The 19791-nt window shown below is 38.8% G+C and overlaps 1 protein-coding gene across 1 annotated transcript; it reads right to left on the bottom strand.

The window, feature by feature from the left end:
- Positions 1-224: 224 nt before the first annotated feature.
- On the bottom strand, positions 225-2357 carry LOC121970025 (methionine gamma-lyase-like). Its single transcript, XM_042520412.1, has 2 exons — positions 1523-2357; positions 225-999 (listed from the first exon to the last, which is right to left on the bottom strand). Exons 1-2 carry the CDS (start codon positions 2292-2294, stop codon positions 419-421), a joined length of 1353 nt encoding a protein of 450 aa, XP_042376346.1. The 5' UTR covers positions 2295-2357; the 3' UTR covers positions 225-418.
- Positions 2358-19791: the final 17434 nt, after the last annotated feature.

Raw genomic sequence — 19791 nt, 5'->3', positions numbered from 1 at the left:
GGAACTAAGTGCGTGTCCATTGATGAATATTAAAATTAAAAGTGTATTCTAAATCTTTTTAGAATTAAATATGTAATATAATAAATTAACAGATGCGACATTGGATCGGATTGGAACCCAGTCAAACCTCTGTGTATTGTTCTCATTTTTTATATATATATTTATTCTTTATTTCCACTTATAATTATATATTTGTCTTTGCCTCTAATAATTCAAACACGCACTGATAATTAACATGTCACCTAGAAAAGTTCATTCAGAGTTTAACTCCCACGCGATTGGGAGTGATCAGAAATTACAACAAGAGTAGGAGAAGGTGGGGCAGCATATATATTTATTCTCACTACATAATTACCAGGCCCCTCATCGTCCCAGTTCTGTAAAGTATGGAATATCACACAACATACATGCGGAGCGCTTAGACATGCTGCTGCTGCTTGGGCAAAGGGTGAAGGAGAGAAAGAGCCCGCTCGAACTGACTCCAGCGCTGCTCTACCGTGCCACTGTAGCCGACGGACATGCGTACGAGACCAGGCGAAATGCCCGCCTGGGCGCGCTCCTCGGGGCTCATCTCGCTGCTGGTGCTGCTGCCGGAGCATGACATGAGAGTCTCGTAGTAGCCGAGGCTGACCGCCATCAGCCCGAACTGCGTGGTGTTCTGCAGGTGGTGCATCAGCTTGTTTGCGCGCTCCTCGGTGACCATGTCGAGGCAGAGCAGGCCGCCGAAGCCGTAGCCGGGGTTGGCGAGGGAGGCGAGGAGGGAGTGGTGCGGGTGGTCGTCCAGGCCCGGGTAGATGACCTTCAGTCCCATCTTGCGCATGCGGGTGGCGTAGACCAGCGCGCGGTTGCAGTGCTCCTTCATGCGCAGGGACAGGTGGGGGAGCCGCTCCGAGATCTCGAAGGCTACCTTCGCGTTCATGGTGGGTCCCATCAGCATCAGGGCGCCCTTATGCAGATCCATCATCGAGTTCACAAGGCTCGCCGGACCGCAGATTGCACCTGACAAATTAAATATAAAACACTTATCTAAACAGACGCCACGCGGCTATAACATCACCTTATCGTCCTGACATCCGACATGACAACGGCTTTCGCGGCCTTTTTAGGAGTGATGAGTCAGACTACGTGAAGACGTGGGCCACCTATGGATAGGACAGCCACATGGGCTGGATCTGACACGGTTTGTTGTACACGTTTTAAAATTTATTCAAAAACTTTTGGGAAACGGCGCAAGTTAGCACCCTTCGATCGGTTGTCGGATTGGGAGAAATATGAAGCCGGATCTTCTAGTTCATAATTTATGGATCTGGGGATGATCCATTATACGAGGATCATTGATTTGATTGGAATCCACTTTTAAATTGGTAGGGTCCATCCAAATCAAAAATCTATAATAATGAACCATCCCTGATCCGAAAACTACGGACTAGAAGATCTATCCTCGAGAAATAATGCACTAAAAAAAGGTCACGACGAACGTGTGGAGGAAAGAGAGACTTGTGAGGAGCGGTGCTGTGCGTACCTGCGATGATGTCCGCGCCGCCGCTGATGAACTTGGAGACGCTGTGGATGACGACGTCGGCGCCGAGGCGCGCTGGCGACAACACCATCGGGGCGAAGGTGTTGTCCGCCACCAGTTTCACCCCCTTCTCCCTCGCGATCTCGCTCAGACGTGGGACGTTGGCCACCGCCAGCGTCGGGTTCGAGATTGTCTCCACGTACAGCACCTTGGTCTCCCCCTCGATAACCGCCGCCCTCACGGCCTCCAGATCGTCGATGTCGACGAACGTAGCCCGGATCCCGCAGGCGTAGGGGAGGAAGTGCGAGAGTAGGGCATGGGTGCCGCCGTAGAGGCGGCCGGAGGCGACGACGTGACCGCCGGCGCCGCAGAGTTGGATCAGGACGGCGGAGATGGCGGACATGCCGCTGGCGGTGCAGTAGGCCGCCTCGGTGCCCTCGATCGCCGCCATCTGACGGCTGAGGTTGAGGACGGTGGGGTTGAAGTGGCGGCTGTAGATGAAGAAATCGCGGTCGGGGCCGAGCTCGCCGGAGAACATACGGCGCATCGTATCGGCCTCCATAACCGTGAACGTCGCCGACGCCTCGATCGACATGTTAACCCCGCCGTGCTCCCCGAACTCATGGCGCGCGCTTGCGAGCGCCGCCACCGGATCCCCTACGGTCGTCCGCTTGGGCAACAAGGCCCACTGATCGCCGGCGCCACCATCCTCCTCCTCCTCAGCGCCGCGCTTCTTGCCGATCACGAAGGCCGTCGTAGGAACAATCTCCGCCATCTATTTTTCTTATTTGGCTCCCAAATCTTCGGCGATAATTTTTGGTCTATGAACGGAAAACAGGGGATGGCACGTCTTTTATATGGAAATCGCTGTAAAATAAACCGCGGAGGAGCGTAGATTAACTGGTCCAGCAAAAAGATCCAATGAATCGGGTCGCTTTATTTTTTTGACAGGATAGAGGATCCAAAGGATAGGACGCAGACGGACCACGTGCAATAATGGAATCGTCCAGAAAAGCAGGAGAAATACAGCCCTTTAATAAAAAGAATTAAATAGCAAAGTTGTTTTGACAAATATCAACCGTTACGTTAAACTTTTCCATAATTTTTCTCGTGACGCTTATCCGTTTACCTGTTATGCGCTGACCGTGGTCATCTGTTTTGTTTTTTTTTTTATCTCACAATATTGAGAATCAATTAGAGCCGTGGAGATAGAGGGCGTTTTGGTAATTGAAAAAATATATAATCTATTTTTAAAATTAATCGGATAGCAACATTTGCCAAATTTAGTTTAATTCAATTTTAAATTTACTTTGAACAAGAATGATGATCGTAAAAAAAATGTATAAAAGTTTAGAAGAGCATTCTATGTTATCATCAATATTCAGTTTGATGTTACTATCAGTATTCAGTATAAGGCGTTACACTGATAACAGCTTCAAATATCAATTCAAGAAATGTTACCCTTTAGAATAGGTTACCAAATTTATTATCAATTTTCAAGAATGGAAATTATTCAAGATTTACTCGTATGTAATAAATTACAATAAAATAGAAAATATTCAAGAATGGAAAATTTTCAATGAATAAAAAAAAATTTGAAAAATATTCAACATTCACGCGTATGTAATAAATAGAAATAAATTATAAAATATTTAAGATGGATGTATCAATAATAAATTAGAGATTTTATTTTTTTAATATTTAATAATGTGCAAATATCAAAAGGACACCGAATCATCAAAATTAGCACTTTAAAAAAAACCAAAAAATTAAATGGAAATTGTTACATGTGGTAGAAGATACCTGTTAATTTCTATAATTAAATTATTTTCATTTGATTACATGTTATCTTTTATACTATCGAATCAAATAGTATTCATTTGAAATATAAGTAAGTATCATTTATTTATTCGTTAAAATATTATTTTAATTAAATTATCAATTAATGAAGTAAACTTAAAAAATATAAAGTCATTGCTAACAAATTCTACAATTATATAAGCTAGTTGTCAACTTCACCAATAATCAAATAATATAAGAATATTTTATATAAGTCGTGTTAAATGGGTCACGCATTTAACTTTAATTGGAAATAGAACTTACATGATTTTACATCTTTTCAGTTTTTCCCTTTAATAATTATTATTTTATTTTAATAATAAATATGAATCAATAATTATAATCCCTATAATGATTATTTAAAATATTTATTATTGAGTTGAATTTGAGAGTCTTATATGTTAATTTTTAAATTAATATAATTTTTAATTTAACTTCTAAGTAGATTTTTTTTTCTCTGATTATTTATTTATTCTATTCGTTAACTTTATCCTTAGTTTCCGGGTGGTTCGATAGTTCAATTATAATGTTGCAAAACTTAGTACTAGAGCCGAAGTATAGTTCGAGTTATTAGTTATTTTTATTATCCATCATCTTTAAATTTCAACTTGGTCTCTATTTACTCATTTGTAATCCAAAAGTGTACTTGATGAATTAAAAGAATGTGCATTATTAAGTACAAAATTTTAATAGTAGAATGAGAATGTGAAAAAAAAATAGCCCATAAGATATTTTATACTTGTAAGAATGATATTTTTTTTAAAAAAAAAGTATATAGTAGTTAAAAGACGAGATAAAAAAAATAGTGAATAAAATCAAGAATAAAACTTTTAGACGTTTATATTGAAAACTCGATTAAAAAAGATGAAAGAGATATTTATACAATAATTAAAGTAAGAGAGAGAAAGATAAGAGATTTTATCCAAATAAGAGGTATTAAAGATTAATGCAATAAAGTATTATATTTAGATATAGATATAGATGTACCTAGAGAAATAAGGTATTGAATTACTTACAAACTTATTCAACTTAATATTAAAAATGAAAAAAATATCTAATCAATAAAGTATAAGTATTTTAGTTCCCTTATATATGATTAAATGAGACATACAAAATTTTGCAAACTATAGATGTATTAAATTAATAAGTCAACTATGAAACTTTAGGAAAAAAATAATAGAAACATACTATGAAAAGAGAATACAATGACTAAAAATCTATTTAAATTCATGTCTAGAAGGTCAACAAAAGAAGTTATAAATGTTCTTTAGAAATTAATTGAAAAGTATCAAGAATAGAAGTAAGATTTACATATAGTATTCACCGACCTAGAAAAAAGCACATGATATAGAGTCTCAAGAAAAATTATACAGAGAACTCCAAAAAAGAGATGTGTTAGCATAATATATATCAAACTAATTAAGGATATGTATTAGGATGTAATAAAGTGAGAACTTCAAGTAGATTAACTGAAACATTTTCCATAAAGATAGAATTACATAAATGATCAACACTAAGTCTTTATCTTTTTACACTAGTCATGAATGAACTCACATGATACATACAAGACATAATATTGTGATACATGTTGCTTATAGAGGATATTGTTTTAGTAGATGAGACACGTGGAGTAAATGGTAAACTTGAATCTTGGTGGAAAACAATAGAAGTGAAAGGTTACAAATTTAATAGAGTAAAAATTAGATATATGAAATTTAAATTTAGCAATATTAGACATAATGAGATAATTGTTAAGATATAATATGACAAGTTTGTAGGTGCAGTGGAGGCCAGCAAGAGGGGGATGAATTGCCTGAAAAATAAAAAGTATACCCTCATCGGAATTTTCAACTCAAAATAAAAGCAACTATAATAAGAATAAAACAAAAAGGAAATAGAAATAAACCAGAAGCTCGGGAGTTAACCTGGTTACAACCAAGAAGGTTGTTAATCCAGGGCGATGAAAAGCGCGCACTAAGAAAGTCTCCTTTACTGTAGGCAGAGAAGCCTTTTTACACACTGAGAAAGCTCACAAGATGCTAGAAATTGATTACAGAGTTGAATACTGAATTGATTGATAATTCCAAGCTTCAAGGGCCTTTATATAGCCTCTAGAAAATCTATCTCGAAGGTCTAAGGCGCCTCCAATAGAGGTCCAAGGCGCCTCCAACGAGTGTGTGGATAAAACTTTATCCGAAAGCTAAACGACCAATTTGGCCAGGTCCAAGGCGGCTTCAACTGGCATTGAAGGCGCCTTCAAGGTGAAGGAGCCTTCAATGCCTGATGAAGGCACCTCCATCAGTGCAGTGACTCCAGCTGCTCTTTTTCTTTTGCTTCCGAAACTCCGTTCTTTTGGGTGATTCCGGCCAACCGGAATAAGGCTCACCCGAACCCAATTCCCGGCCTTCTCCTCGAGCAGGCTTCCGTCCCGGCTTAACGTCCCTCAAACGTCGCACACGTTCTTCTCGCCCACCGGTATACTCTTCCACAGCTCTCTCCTCCTTCGGACGCACCGAGCCCGTCGGCTCCCTTCCCGTGTCGTCCTTCTCGCTAGCTGCGTCTTCCGCTCGACTTCCTGCGCTCCTAAGCTCCTGCACACTCAGACACAGGGATCAAACCCAAAGAAGGACCTAACCAACTTGGTTGATCACATCAAAACACCCACAGGGTCCAACAATCTCCCCTTTTTTGATGTGCATCAACCCAAGTTCAAGTTAGGGTAAAAATAGATAAATAGTAATTTTTTAAAAAAATTACTAAACTAACATGTTAAGCATAAGTTTGCAATAAATAAAATTACAACTACTTAATTAAGAGTTAAACAAAATTTTTCAAAAATATTTTTAAGATTAAAAAAAATTCTCTCCCCCTAAACTTGTACTTTTCTCTCCCCCTTTGATCACAGCAAAAGCGGTGTAAGAGTATGATATTTTAAAAATATTTAGCAAATTTTTAAGTTAGAAAAATTACTGAGCAAGATGAATTTTTCCAAAAATTTCTAAGTAAAAATGAATTTTTAGAGTCTTCCAAAAAAAAATTTCTAAGTAAACTGAATTTTTAGAAATTTTCAAAATAATTTCTAAGTAAAAATAAATTTTTTAGAATTTTCCAAAAATATTTGAAAAACTTTCAAAGCATTATTTAATTCTAGTTTAATGCTTTTTCAGAAAGTTAATTAAACATTTTATTTCAATATTTCAGTTTCCAGGTCGTGGCGAGGCTCTAGGCCTTCTTGGTTATTGGAACAACAACCACTTCCTTAGACAAAACTTCATAAAGAAATTTTAACGTTTAATTTTTCTTTTGAAAGCCTTAAAAAAAATTAATTTAGCACAGATTTTGGAACCCAATAGAGGTTTCTTCCTATTGGATTAGCCAAATACTTAAGGGGTACATAGTTCTTGGGAATTTTTCTAAGTTGACCTTGATGATGTTTAAGATACTAGTTTAATTTTCCATAAATCCTAAGTTTTGACTTTTGAAAAATATTTGTTTTAAAACAAGCATTTGTTTTCAAATTTTCAATTTCTAATTTTAATTTTGCATTCTCTAATTTCAAATGTTCATTTTCCTTTTCTAATTTATCTAACTCTTTAGAAAGGGCTTTAATAAAGCGAAAAGACTGAGTCGGGGTTAGATTACGTACCTTACTTACCTGATTTGGTGATGCTCCCCCTTCACTGCAGCTTTCCTTTTTTGATATTTCTCCCCCTTCATCTATGCTCATCTCTGAGCTTGACTCTTCTTCCAGCTGATGGTCAACCATTAGCACTAACCCCGAGAAGGCTTCAACGTCTGATTCGGAAGAAGACGAATCTGATCAAGTGACCTTCAGGTTCTTCTGTTTGGAGGAAGATTGTCGCTTTTCCTTTACTCTTCCCTTTTTCTTCAATTTTGGGCAGTCATCTTTGATGTGCCATTCTTCGTTGCAGTTGTAGCAACGAACCGTTCTTCTCTTTCGCTCATGCCTCTTTGTCTGCGATCTAAATTTATTAGAATTAAAAAACTTATTGAAACGCTTTACCAGTAGTGCCGCTTCCGATTAGTCGATCGAGCCTTCGAAGTCAGAATCGTTTGTTCTTGCCTTTAAGGCAATGTTCTGACTTATTTTCTCCACTTCATTGGGCTCTGTAATCCGAGATTCGTGAAGTTCAAAAGTAGAAAACAAATTTTCTAAAGTACTTACCTCGAAGTCCTTAGAGATGTAGTACGCATCTACTAAGGAGGCCCATTCTGGAGTTCTGGGGAAGGCGTTGAGCATGTACCGGATCGAGTCCCGATTCGTTACTTCTTCTCCAAGGTTGCTTAGTTGAGTTATTAGCTCCTTAATCCTTATTTAGAGTTGCGCTACCTTCTCGCCTTGGTTCATCCGGAGGTTTGTAAGTTGAGTCTGGAGGATATCGCGTCTTGCAAGCTTCGCTTCGGATGTACCTTCGTGAAGTTCTAGGAATTTTTCCCAGAGGTCTTTCGCGGAGTCGTAGCTTCCGATCCGACTTACCTCTTGTGGTGGCAGCACGCTAAGCAGGTGGAACTCTGCCTTTCCATTGGCGACGAAGTCTGCTTGTTCCTTTTTGCTCCACTAACGCTCTTCTTTGTCTTTCGGAACTTCAAAACCATATTTCATAGTTAGTAAAATATCAAAGTCAGTTTTAAAAAATACCTCCATCCGGCGTTTCCACGTCGCGAAGTCTCCGTCGAACTTTCGGGGATGAATATTCGCTCCGGCCATCGTCTTGATCGTTGTGCTTCAATCGGTGGTTAGTCCTTCTGAGGTGGTCTGGCTCTGATACCAATTGTAGGTGCAGCGGAGGACGGCAAGAGGGGGGTGAATTGCCTGAAAAATAAAAAGTATACCCTCCTCGAAATTTTCAACTCAAAATAAAAGCAACTATAATAAGAATAAAACAAAAAGGAAATAGAAATAAACCAGAGACTCAGGAGTTAACCTGGTTACAACTAAGAAGGTTGTTAATCCAGGGCGATGAAAAGCACGCACTAAGAAAGTCTCCTTTACTGTAGGTGGAGAAGCCTTTTTACACACTGAGAAAGCTCACAAGCTGCTAGGAATTGATTACAGAGTTGAATACTGAATTGATTGATAATTCCTAGCTCTAGGGGCCTTTATATAGCCTCTAAAAAATCTATCTTGAAGGTCTAAGATGCCTCCAATAGAGGTCCAAGGCGCCTCCAATGAGTGTGTGGATAAAACTTTATTCGAAAGCTAAATGGCTAGTTTGGCCAGGTCCGATGCGTCTTCAACTGGCATTGAAGGCGCCTTCAAGGTGAAGGCGCCTTCAAGGCCTGATGAAGGCGCCTCCATAAGTGCAGTGACTCCAGCTACTCTTTTTCTTTTGCTTCCGAAGCTCCGTTATTTTGGGTGATTCCGGCCAACCGGAATAGGGCTCACCCGAACCCAATTCCCGGCCTTCTCCTCGAGCAGGCTTCCGTCCCGGCTTAACGTCCCTTGAACGCCGCGCATGTTCTTCTCGCCCACCGGTGTACTCTTCCGTAGCTCTCTCATCCTTCGGACGCACCGAACCCGTCGACTCCCTTCCCGTGTCATCCTTCTCGCTAGCTGCATCTTCCGCTCGACTTCCTGCGCTCCTAAGCTCCTGCACACTCAAGACACAGGGATCAAACACAAAGCTGGACCTAACCAACTTAGTTGATCACATCAAAACACCCACAGGGTCCAACAAAGTTATTTGTAACTAAGAAATTTAAGTATTTCAGATTATTTTTGTAAAGAGAATTGAGAGATTGAGATAATTGTATTATATAGAATATAAGTAAAATAGTTGAAATGGATAAGAGTATCAAGTGTTCTTTTTTTATTATAGAGTACCTTTAAGACTTAAAGGGAAATTCTATAAAATAACAGTTAAACTTGCTATGTTATTGGAGTTGAATGTTGGGCTATAACTCGTGCATATGAATAGAAGATAAGAGTTGTAGAGATGAGGATGTTAATAAAGATGTGTGGACAAACGACGATGGATAGGATATGAAATAAAAATATTAGAGAGAAAGTTAGGATTACACCTATTGAGGAAAAACTTTAGGAGATACGTTTAAAATGATATAGATATATACACTACAAAAAAAACTGTAATTAGCGATGGAATTAGAGACAAAAATATATTTTCGTCTCTAGATTAGAGACGGAATTAACATTCCGTCTCTAATTTAAGATGGACTTAAAGTTTCTCAAAATGTTTTCCAGTATACTTACTTCCTCAAAATGTTTGGCAAGCACTCACAGAATTAAATCTATTTTTAGAGATTTGATAACAAAGTGTATTATGATGGCTGATATGCTTCGACTAGAAATAGACATTCCTCTCATACTATGTAAGCTTGATTGTATTTTCCCACCTAATTTTTTATTTCATGGAATATATACCTGTTCACCTACCTTACAAGGTACAACTAGTTGGTCATGTGTAGCACAGATGGATATATCCATTTGAACAGTTTTTTAAAAAATTAAAGAATAATGTTCGTAATAAAACAAGAGTTGAGGGGTCAATATGTAATACCGATTTGGTTGAAGAAGCATCATCATTATACACATATTATTTTATTGATAATGTGAAAACTAGACATCGTAAGTATCCTCGAATTTCTGATGATACCGAGCTGATAGTACCAAAGATGTTTTCTATTTTTAAGTTTCCTGATAAGGCAATGGATGCATCTTTTTCTAGATGGTTAACTCAACAAGAATACTATGTTGTAAGTGTTGGGGCTGAATTTGAAATTCTGTGATCATGTTTCTACACTCCTATGCACAGTAGAAATTTAATTTTTTTTTGTGATTTAACAATTAAATCAAAGGAGTGTTCGTATGATTTTTAAAACAAACATAAGCATGATCTTTATCTAAGCATGCATTACAATCTAACCGTATAAGTAAGATTCTAAAAGCATAACAAAGATACACTATCATGTGATTAATTCATATAATGCTAATTTAATCATTTTATTTATACATGCTAAACTATCTAAAATAAAAATATTAGACCATTTAAGCATAACATAAATAAAACTATTAACATGCATTAACATACATATGAATCATAATACAAGCATAAACATACCTTCCAAACAGCCTGTGTTTGGGTATGACTCCAACTATTCCGGTTGTAGCGAAATAGCTCCTCATTGCTGTCATAAGCTCATACTTCCTTCGTTTAATCCGGTCCACGATCGGAGTCTTCTTTCCAACACTTGATCACATTAGAGATCAAGTGTCGTTTTTCATAAAGACGATCAAAGCAACTTCCTCGAAGATGAGAAAAGGGCTAGCTGTCCAATTATCTCTTCACAAGGGGTTGTCTAATAGCCCTCAACAAGGAGCTATGCCTTCAAAAATTCTACAAGAAGATGGACACCGACAACAATACTTCTCGAATAGGAGAAGCAACAAACAAGGAGATCAACCTTTTTGATGAAAGAGAGGAAAGAAGATCTCTATCTTCTACTCTCAAAGTGGCTACAGAAACTCTCAAAGAGGAGAGAAAAATGTTTACTATCCAAATTTTGGCAAGACTCAAAAATTAGCTTCCGAATCTCTTCTCTCCACCGAATATACTCCATGGAAGAAGCAACCTATTCTCACTTGACTCCAAAATGTTGCTATCGAATTTTTCATCAAGAAAAAGAAAAAACTCTCTTTTCCTTAATATATTAAATAGCAAGCCAAACAAAAAAACGTGAAGTGAGTGTATTAGTGGAGTTAATGGGTGAGTGGAAAAGTGGAGGAAAAGGGAAAAATTGGAGAACGTGGATAGGTGAAGGAAAAAGGAAGAAAGAAAAAAAATAAAAATGTTCTCTTTTTTATTTTCCTTACACGTTCAAACGAAATCCCTATTTTCATTTTTTTATATATTTTTCATAATGCAATTTAATTATAATTGCATTTCTTCTTGGATTTAAATTTTCATAGCCCAACAACTCTTCCATCTTGGTCTATTGGATTTTAGAACTTTTCTAGAATCCAATAATACGAGTCCATTATAATCATATCAACGATTTAATATCGTTGACACAGCAAACGCATTTGCTCATTATTACAATAATATAAATATAATTTATAGAGTTTATGTAGAACTCTTCCACTCTCCTTATTTTCTATTGATTGAAAATCAATATAACATTTGATCATATCAAATTTTATTTGTCAATACACTGTTTGATCACATCAAACTTTATTCGCCAAATTCAACTCTTTGAATTTGACTTTCTCAATGGAAAATAGGGGAACCAATACTTGTATGACCCTCAATGGTTCAGAGATATAGCTAGCCGTGTGTTCACAACTCTTTGTGATTCAGGACTATACTTGTCCTTTATTCGGTCATATCCTTAATAGCCCCATTGTATGATTAACTCCTTAATTATAGGACGTCAGAACTAATTCTGATTAACACCCAATGAATCATGGTAAGAGCGTCTAGTAGTACTGCCCCATGATTCCCTAGGTATCATTAGGAAACTCCTTTCCTAAAATACATCTTACAACTCTAATCAGAGACTTCATTCACTATAAAATAATATATTACATAGGATATCCACACCTGTAGGTGTGCGGTGAATCCTCGACTACAATACACTAACTTCTATATGTTTCATTACTACACCCAATCTCACCACCTGATGACCCTAATAGAGTTGGTAAATGAGTCAAAGTGCAACCCTAGCATATAGAGTCTCAGAGTTGTCTCGGGTCATAAGGACTACTAGTGTACAACCACAACCAAAGACTTATCCACTCAATAAATGATAACCACTTGGAAAGTCTGTGTGAGGGATGTTTGATGAACTCATCATATGATCACCCATTTGTATGTTTGAACATCTCTATGTCCTTACCAATGAAACATGGTACACTACATCATAGATGCTAGTCTCTAGCTCAAGCAGCATTTTATCCTTGTTTATTAGGCGACCCAATTTACTAGGAACAAATTTAGAATATACATTGAATATTGATGTATTTCATGATGACCATTATATGTACCACCACATCTCACTATTGTTAGTTAGAGCCCTAGAGCCAATCATTTGATGATTGTTATATGGACTCGTTGTATCATATTCTTATATATATAAAGGCATTTGTTTATGGTTATTATGCTTACTTGTATTGGTGCCAAATAACTAAGTATAATAGCGTCCTTGAGTAGAAGGTTCTTACCTATATCAATCGATTAGTTGACTCGATAGTGAGATGATATAGGGAACACTACTCTTAATCATTCCTAGTCAAGTATTAGCATTTAGGGATAATGTTAATGCGACGAGACTAGCATGTAGGTCAACTTGATGACTTGATCTTACAAGTCATGGATATAGAGATATCAAGTTGACACATGGGTATGCATTGAAGTCACCATGGTTCCCTACATAAGGAGTTACATACTTTGGCTTCATCAAACGTCACCCGTAACTGGGTGGACTATAAAGGCGATTACTGGGTATGTAACGAATTATGCAGAGGGATGTGAGTGATGTAGATGAGATCTATCCCTCCTATATGACGGGAGTGACATCATTATTCTTGATAGAGTGAGACCACTAAGTGCATGGCTATGCCCAAATGAGTCAATATGAGATGTTGAGCTCATTTGATTGAGTGAGTCTACTTGGAGTTCAAGATTTAGATTGATTAGAGGATGACACGGTCTATGCCTCACATTGATCAATCTAGATGTCTAGGATAGAAGGACACTTGTCATATATTGTGAGGGGTCACAATTAGTAGTCACAAGGTGATGTTGGATCTCAACATTCTTATAACTTGGGTAGTAATGATGTGTTGCTAGATACCGCTCATTACTTATGCTTCTAAATAGATTTAGGAGCATTGTCAACGTTACAATAACCTATAGGGTCACACACAAAGGGCAATTAGATGGAGATTAGGTTCATTTGATGAACCAAGAGGATTAGGTTGTTAGTTAGAGCCCTAGAGTCAATCATTTGATGATTGTATGGACTCATGTATATCATATTCTTGTATATTAATAAAGGCATTTGTTTGGTTATTATACTTATTTGTATTAGTGCCAAATAGACTAAGTATAATAGCGTCCTTGAGTAGAAGGTTCATACCTATATCAATCGATTAGTTGAATTGATAGTGAGATGATATAGGGAACACTACTCTAAATCATTCCTAGTCGAGTATTAACATTCAGGGACAATGTTAATGCAATAAGACTAGCATGTAGGTCAGTTCGATGACTTGATCTCACAAGTCATGGATATAGAGATATCAAGCTGACACATGGGTATACATTGGAGAATGTATACTGAATGACCCGCCATGAGAAAGTATCATGGATCGTTATATGAGTGTCATATACTTTCTCATGTGGCTATTAGTATGACTATTAGTCCTTAGACCTGAAGTCACCATGGATCCCTACATAAGGAGTTATGTACTTTGGTTTCGTCAAGCGTCACCCGTAATGGGTGGACTATTGGGTATGTAAAAAATTATGCAGAGGGATGTGAGTGATGTAGATGGGATCTATCCCTCCCATATGACGGGAGCGACATCAATATTCTTGATAGAGTTTGCATGGCCATGCCCAAATGAGTCAACATTAGATGTTGAGCTCATTTGATCGAGTGAGTCTACTTGGAGTTCAACATTTAGATTGATTAGAGGATGACACGGTCTATGCCTCATATTGATCAATCTAGATGTCTAGGATAGAAGGACAATGACATATATTGTGAGGAGTCACAATTAGTAGTCACAAGGTAATGTCGGATCTCGACATTCTTGTAACTTGGGTAGTAATGATGTGTTACTAGATACCGCTCATTACTTATTCTCCTAAATGGGTTTAGGGCATTGCCAACGTTACAAGAACCTATAGGATCACACACTAAGGACAATTAGATGGAGATTTGGTTCATATGATGAACTAGAGGATTAGATTCATTTGATGAATCATATTGGATTAAGAGTAATCCAAATTGGGCTAATTGAGTTGGACTCAAGTTGATTCATGTATTCAATAAGTCTAATTTAGATTATGACTCATTAAATCAACTTAATTTAATGAATTAGATTCATTATATTAAGTTGGCTTGAATCATATGGTTGGATTAGATCAACCATGAGAGAGATTTGATCAAGTTTGACTTGATTTGAGAGGAAGAGAAAAAGTCATGTTTGACTTGACTTTTTGCCACATCACTAGTGAGTTGGCAAGATGTGGACCAATAGAATTGCTCCACATCATCAATGTGTGCCACCTCATGGAGGTTACAAGCCTCCATAGCATTTAATGTGGCCGGCCCACATTAAATGAGAAGGTTACACTTGTTGCCATGTCATTTAGTGAGGTGGCAAGATGTTGACCAATAGTGTTGATCCACATCATCCTAGAGTGCCACCTCATGGGGGTTACAACTCTTAATGGTCTCCACATTAATTGGAATTAATGTGGGGGTTACACCTCCTTGAAGGTGGCCGGCCACTTGAATGTGGAGAACAATTTTCATTTTTGAAAATTGATTCTATCATTCATTCCTTTTTCATCCTCCTAGAGTTCTTCTTGCTCTCTCCCTCTCCTCCTTCCTTGGCCGAACCACATAGGTGCTAGCACACCTTGGTTTTTGGTCACCTCCATCTAGTGTGTCCATGTGGATACTTCTAGAGGACCGTACGCTTGACGGTCTTGAGATCCGGCACATTCGGGAACGCGAAGGGCTTCGCATCAAGGGTAATGATCTTAACTTTAGTGTAGATCTAAAGTTTTTCAAACTCATACAAGAAAAGGTTTTTCAAAAGTTTTGTTTACGAATCTTTGCACGAGATCCATGGCTTGGGTGACTCGGGGTTTCCGCGACGCGAAAAGTGGTATCAGAGCCACGTGCAAAGACTTGTACGAGTTCATTTGTATTTTTATGAAAAATATACCTTCTGTGATTTTCTGTAAAAATTGAGTTTTTAGAGTTTTTATGAGTAATTTTTCCGTAGAAGCGAAGCACAAGTGTCTCGGCACTTGTAGGCTTCGGCTACCGGAAAGTTTTCCTTTAAACGGCTTCGTTTTGCCCCAAATCCGTTTGGGACAGCGGGGTCGGGTGCCATTAGATCGCAAAGGAGCAACTCACGATGGTTAGATCGTGGGTAGGGGCATTGCCCCTAACCCCGCAAGGGAATTTGCTCGAAATCGCTAAAAACGAACCCGCCGGGAAGATTTTTCCGAAACGGCAATGTCTCGACCCAAATCGTTTTGGGACAGCGGGTTTAGGCGCTGTTGGATCGCAAAGGAACCCTCGCGATGGTTAGATCGTGGGTAGGGGCGCTGCCCCTGGGCCCCGTAAGGGGATCCGTTCCAAACGGGACCGCCGGGAAATTTTATTCATAAAAATTGTAAAAATTATTTTAAAATTACAGAAAAATTATGAAAAAAATATATAATTTTGAATTATATATTAATTTGTGATAGTCATGGCCCAAAATACCCAATAAGATTGGATTTGTGTTGTAATTCATAATACGGCCTGCGTGCCGTCATATGATTGTGTGTGCTGTATTTTTATTTATTTATTTATTTTTCCCCACGGCCTGCGCGTCGTGCCTTTCTCTTATTCTGGTTGTAAATTAGATTTAGACTCGAATGCAACTCGAGTTTCAAATTGAAATGTACAAATTGGAGCGGTGGAGGATCCACACGAAACGGAGTTCCGAGGCGGGCACGAGCAACACAAGGTGGTCAAAGGGAGGAGCTTGGAGAAGCTGTTGACCCTAGGTTGACCATTCGATCTTCTCATTGGCTTGAGAAGATCGTAGTAGGGCCATGACTAAATCACAAATAGATTAATTAATTAATTGTTATGTATTTGATGCATGTTTAATAATTAATTAATTAATTAGTGCCTTAACGATTAGATTAGATCTAAGTCGTGCACATGATGCACCCTTGCGATTAGATTAGATCTAAGTCGTGCACAAGATGCATCCTTCTCGATTAGATTAGATCTAGATCGAACCAACTCTAAAATGCCTAACCGTGCCGTGATACCTATCACTACCTCGATCACATGTATTGTTGAATCTGCCAAAGCAGAGCAATACATATTATCTTGGTACGGAGGGACAATCTTGGTCCCGCCTATCAACGCATGGGTGAATACAAACTCAATTAGATTGAGTATTCCTAGTTACTCGGTTGGATCGAGTCAACTATAGGCATTCTTCCAACGGTTGGAAAAGATAGGTCAAAATCACATCTATATTAACTCTCGGGCGTATTAGCCAAAGCTAACTCGAGTTTTAATATAAATGCGGATATTGATTTTATAAACAAGAGTTGCATAGAGATGTAATTGATAATCGTTATCTACCGATCATACTAAGCCTTGGGCGTATTAGCCAAAGCTAACTCAAGGGTTAGTATGATGTGGATCTTGTCCCACAAGAATTATAGTATTCAGTGGGAGCATCATTTAGTTAAAGGCCTAATTAAATGTTTTAAAATAATATGATATTTATTTCTGCTTTTATTCTGTTGTAGATAACCATGACGTCAAATACGAACACCTTCTCCCTGCGATCTGTCCTTGAGAAGGACAAGCTCAACGGAGCAAACAGTTCTCACCCAGGAACGTAAACTGTACGTTCTGGAGCAACCAATTCCGGAGGCTCCTCCTGCCAATACCATGCGAGCAGACAAAGATGCTTACAAGAAGCATCAAGATGACGCATTAGATATGTCTTGTCTAATGCTCGCGACCATGAACTCTGAGCTTCACGAGTTGATGGGTGCTTCGATATGGTTGAGCATCTTCGCCAACTATATCAGGGACAAGCGAGGCATGAGAGATTTGAGATATCTAAGGCACTATTTCAGTGCAAGATGTCGACGGGCCCCGTAGGTCCTTATGTACTCAAGATGATTGGGTATATAGAGAACCTACAAAGACTGGGTTCCCAAGAGGCCATCGACTTAATCTTGCAATCCTTGCCGATAGCTATAGTCAATTCTGAACTATAACATGAACGAGATTGACAAGCCACTACTGAGCTCCTTAGTATGAACTGCCGAGATTAACCTTAAGAAGGTTAAGCCCATTCGGATGGTCCGAAGCATAAGGGCAAAGGCAAGCCCAAAGGCAAAGGAAAGTCCCAAGCCAAGGGCAAAGGCAAGCCACTGAAGCCTAAAGGGCACTGGAAGAGGAACTGCAAGGTATACTTGGAACATCTTAAGAAGAAGCGAAGTGAGACTTCCACTTTAGGTATATATGTTATAGAAGTCAATCTATCTATTTCTACATCATGGGTATTAGATACTGGATGTGCTTCTCACATTTGTACTGATGTACAGGCGCTGAGAAATAGCAGAGCATTGGCAAAGGGCGAGGACGAGTAGGCAATGGAGCACGGGTTGCTGCTGTTGCTGTAGGAACTTATCAGCTATCTCTGCCCTCTGGGCTTGTACTAAATTTAGATGATTGTTGTTATGTGCCTGCTCTTACTAAGAACATAGTTTCAGTTTCTTGTTTAGACAAGAAAGGATACTCTTTTATAATAAAAGACAAATGTTGTTCTGTTTATTTAAAAGATATGTTCTATTGTAGTGCACCACTAATAAACGGACTCTATATTCTAGACCTTGAGAGCCCTATCTATAACATTAGTACCAAGAGGTTCAAGTCAAATGACATGAACCAAACTTATCTCTGGCACTGTCGCTTAGGTCATATAAATGACAAGCGCTTATCCCAACTCTATAAGGATGGTTTGCTGGACTCATTTGATTTTGAATCATATGAGATATGCGAGTCATGCCTACGAGGCAAGATGACCAAGACTCCCTTTAGTGGGCACAGCGAGAGAGCGACTGATTTGTTAGGACTCATACATAGTGATGTATGTGACCCTTTCAATATCGCTGCTAGAGGCGGTTATAGATACTTCATCACATTTACTGATGATTTCAGTAGATATGGTTATGTGTACTTGATGACATAAGTCCGAATCCTTTGAAAGTTCAAAGAATTCAAGAATGAAGTCCAGAACCGACTTGGCAAGAGTATTAAAATACTTGATCAGATCGAGGTGGTGAATACTTAAGCCATGAGTTCCGTGACTACTTAGCGTATGGGATTTTATCTCAACTCACTCCTCTGGAACACCACGGTGGAATGGTGTATCCGAAAGGAGGAATCGTACCTTATTAGATATGGTACGATCTATGATGAGTCACACAGATCTTCCGACATATCTATGGGGATATGCTCTAGACACGGCAGCTTTCATTCTCAACCGAGTTCCATCCAATGCCATGATAAAGACACCATATAGGATATGGACTGGGAGAGATGCCCAGGTGTCTTTCATGAGGATTTGGGGCTGTGAGTCTCAGACAAATTAGGACCCAAATCCGACAAGTGCTATTTCACCGGATATCCCAAGGAAACTAAGGGATATTACTTCTACATTCCCAGTCAGCAGTGGAAGGGCGGGCTTTTCAGGGAGCACGTTCGATCTTGAAGAAGTTCAAGATGCGAACAATAGCACTGATGCCTCGATGGAAATTGAACTGGAACCACAAAGTGTTGTGGATGATGTTGTTCCACAAGGAGTTGAGGAACAACAACCGGTTCAAGTAGACATACCTCTTCGCAGGTCTGATAGGGTACGTCGTCAGCCTGAGAGATACTCATTTCTCTTGTCTGACCATGATGACGTTGTGCTCATAGAGGATGAGACCAGATCCCGAGAAATGGCTAGAGGCCATTCTCGGAGCTGGAATCTTTGATTTGATGATGCGATCAAACAATTTGGTTTCATCAAGAACGAAGATGAGCCTTGTGTCTACAAGAAGGTTGTAGAAAACATAGTTGTCTTCCTCATATTGTATGTGGATGACATACTACTTATTGGGAAGGACATCCCTATGCTTCAGTCTGTTAAGACCTGACTAGGGAGTTGCTTATCAATGAAGGACTTAGGTGAGGCATCCCACATTCTTGGGATACAGATCTATAGAGATAGATATAAGTGATTGCTTGGCCTAAGTCAGAGTACATACATTGACGAGGTACTCCTACGGTTTGCCATGCAGAACTCTAAGAAGGGATTTCTGCCGATGTCACATGGCGTGAGTCTTTTGAAGACTCAAGGTCCCTCTTCTGGAGAGGAGAGAGACCGCATGGATCAGATCCCTTATGCCTCAGCTATAGGATCGATCATGTACGCCATGCTATGTACTCGACCTGATGTCTCATATGCTTTGAGCATGATGAACAAATACCAGTCAGATCCAGGTGAAAGTCACTGGATAGCGGTCACGAATATTCTTAAGTACTTAAGAAGGACTAAAGAATATTTCTTGATATATGGAGGCAATGATAAGCTAGCTGTAAAGGATTACAGTGATGCTAGCTTCCAGACCGACCAGGAT

The sequence above is a fragment of the Zingiber officinale genome, chromosome 4A, assembly GCF_018446385.1.
Source record: "Zingiber officinale cultivar Zhangliang chromosome 4A, Zo_v1.1, whole genome shotgun sequence".
NCBI lineage: Eukaryota > Viridiplantae > Streptophyta > Magnoliopsida > Zingiberales > Zingiberaceae > Zingiber > Zingiber officinale.
Note: the sequence above shows the minus strand (reverse complement) of the source record. Positions and strands in the feature narration are given on the sequence as shown.

What these genes read in the sequence shown, in the direction of transcription:
- LOC121970025 (XM_042520412.1), bottom strand. Translation starts at nt 2,294, where the DNA reads ATGGCGGAGATTGTTCCTACGACGGCCTTCGTGATCGGCAAGAAGCGC. An exon ending in CGGCGCGGACATCATCGCAG is followed by an intron (nt 1,000 to 1,522) that starts GTACGCACAGCA and finishes TTAATTTGTCAG; the next exon opens with GTGCAATCTGCGGTCCGGCG.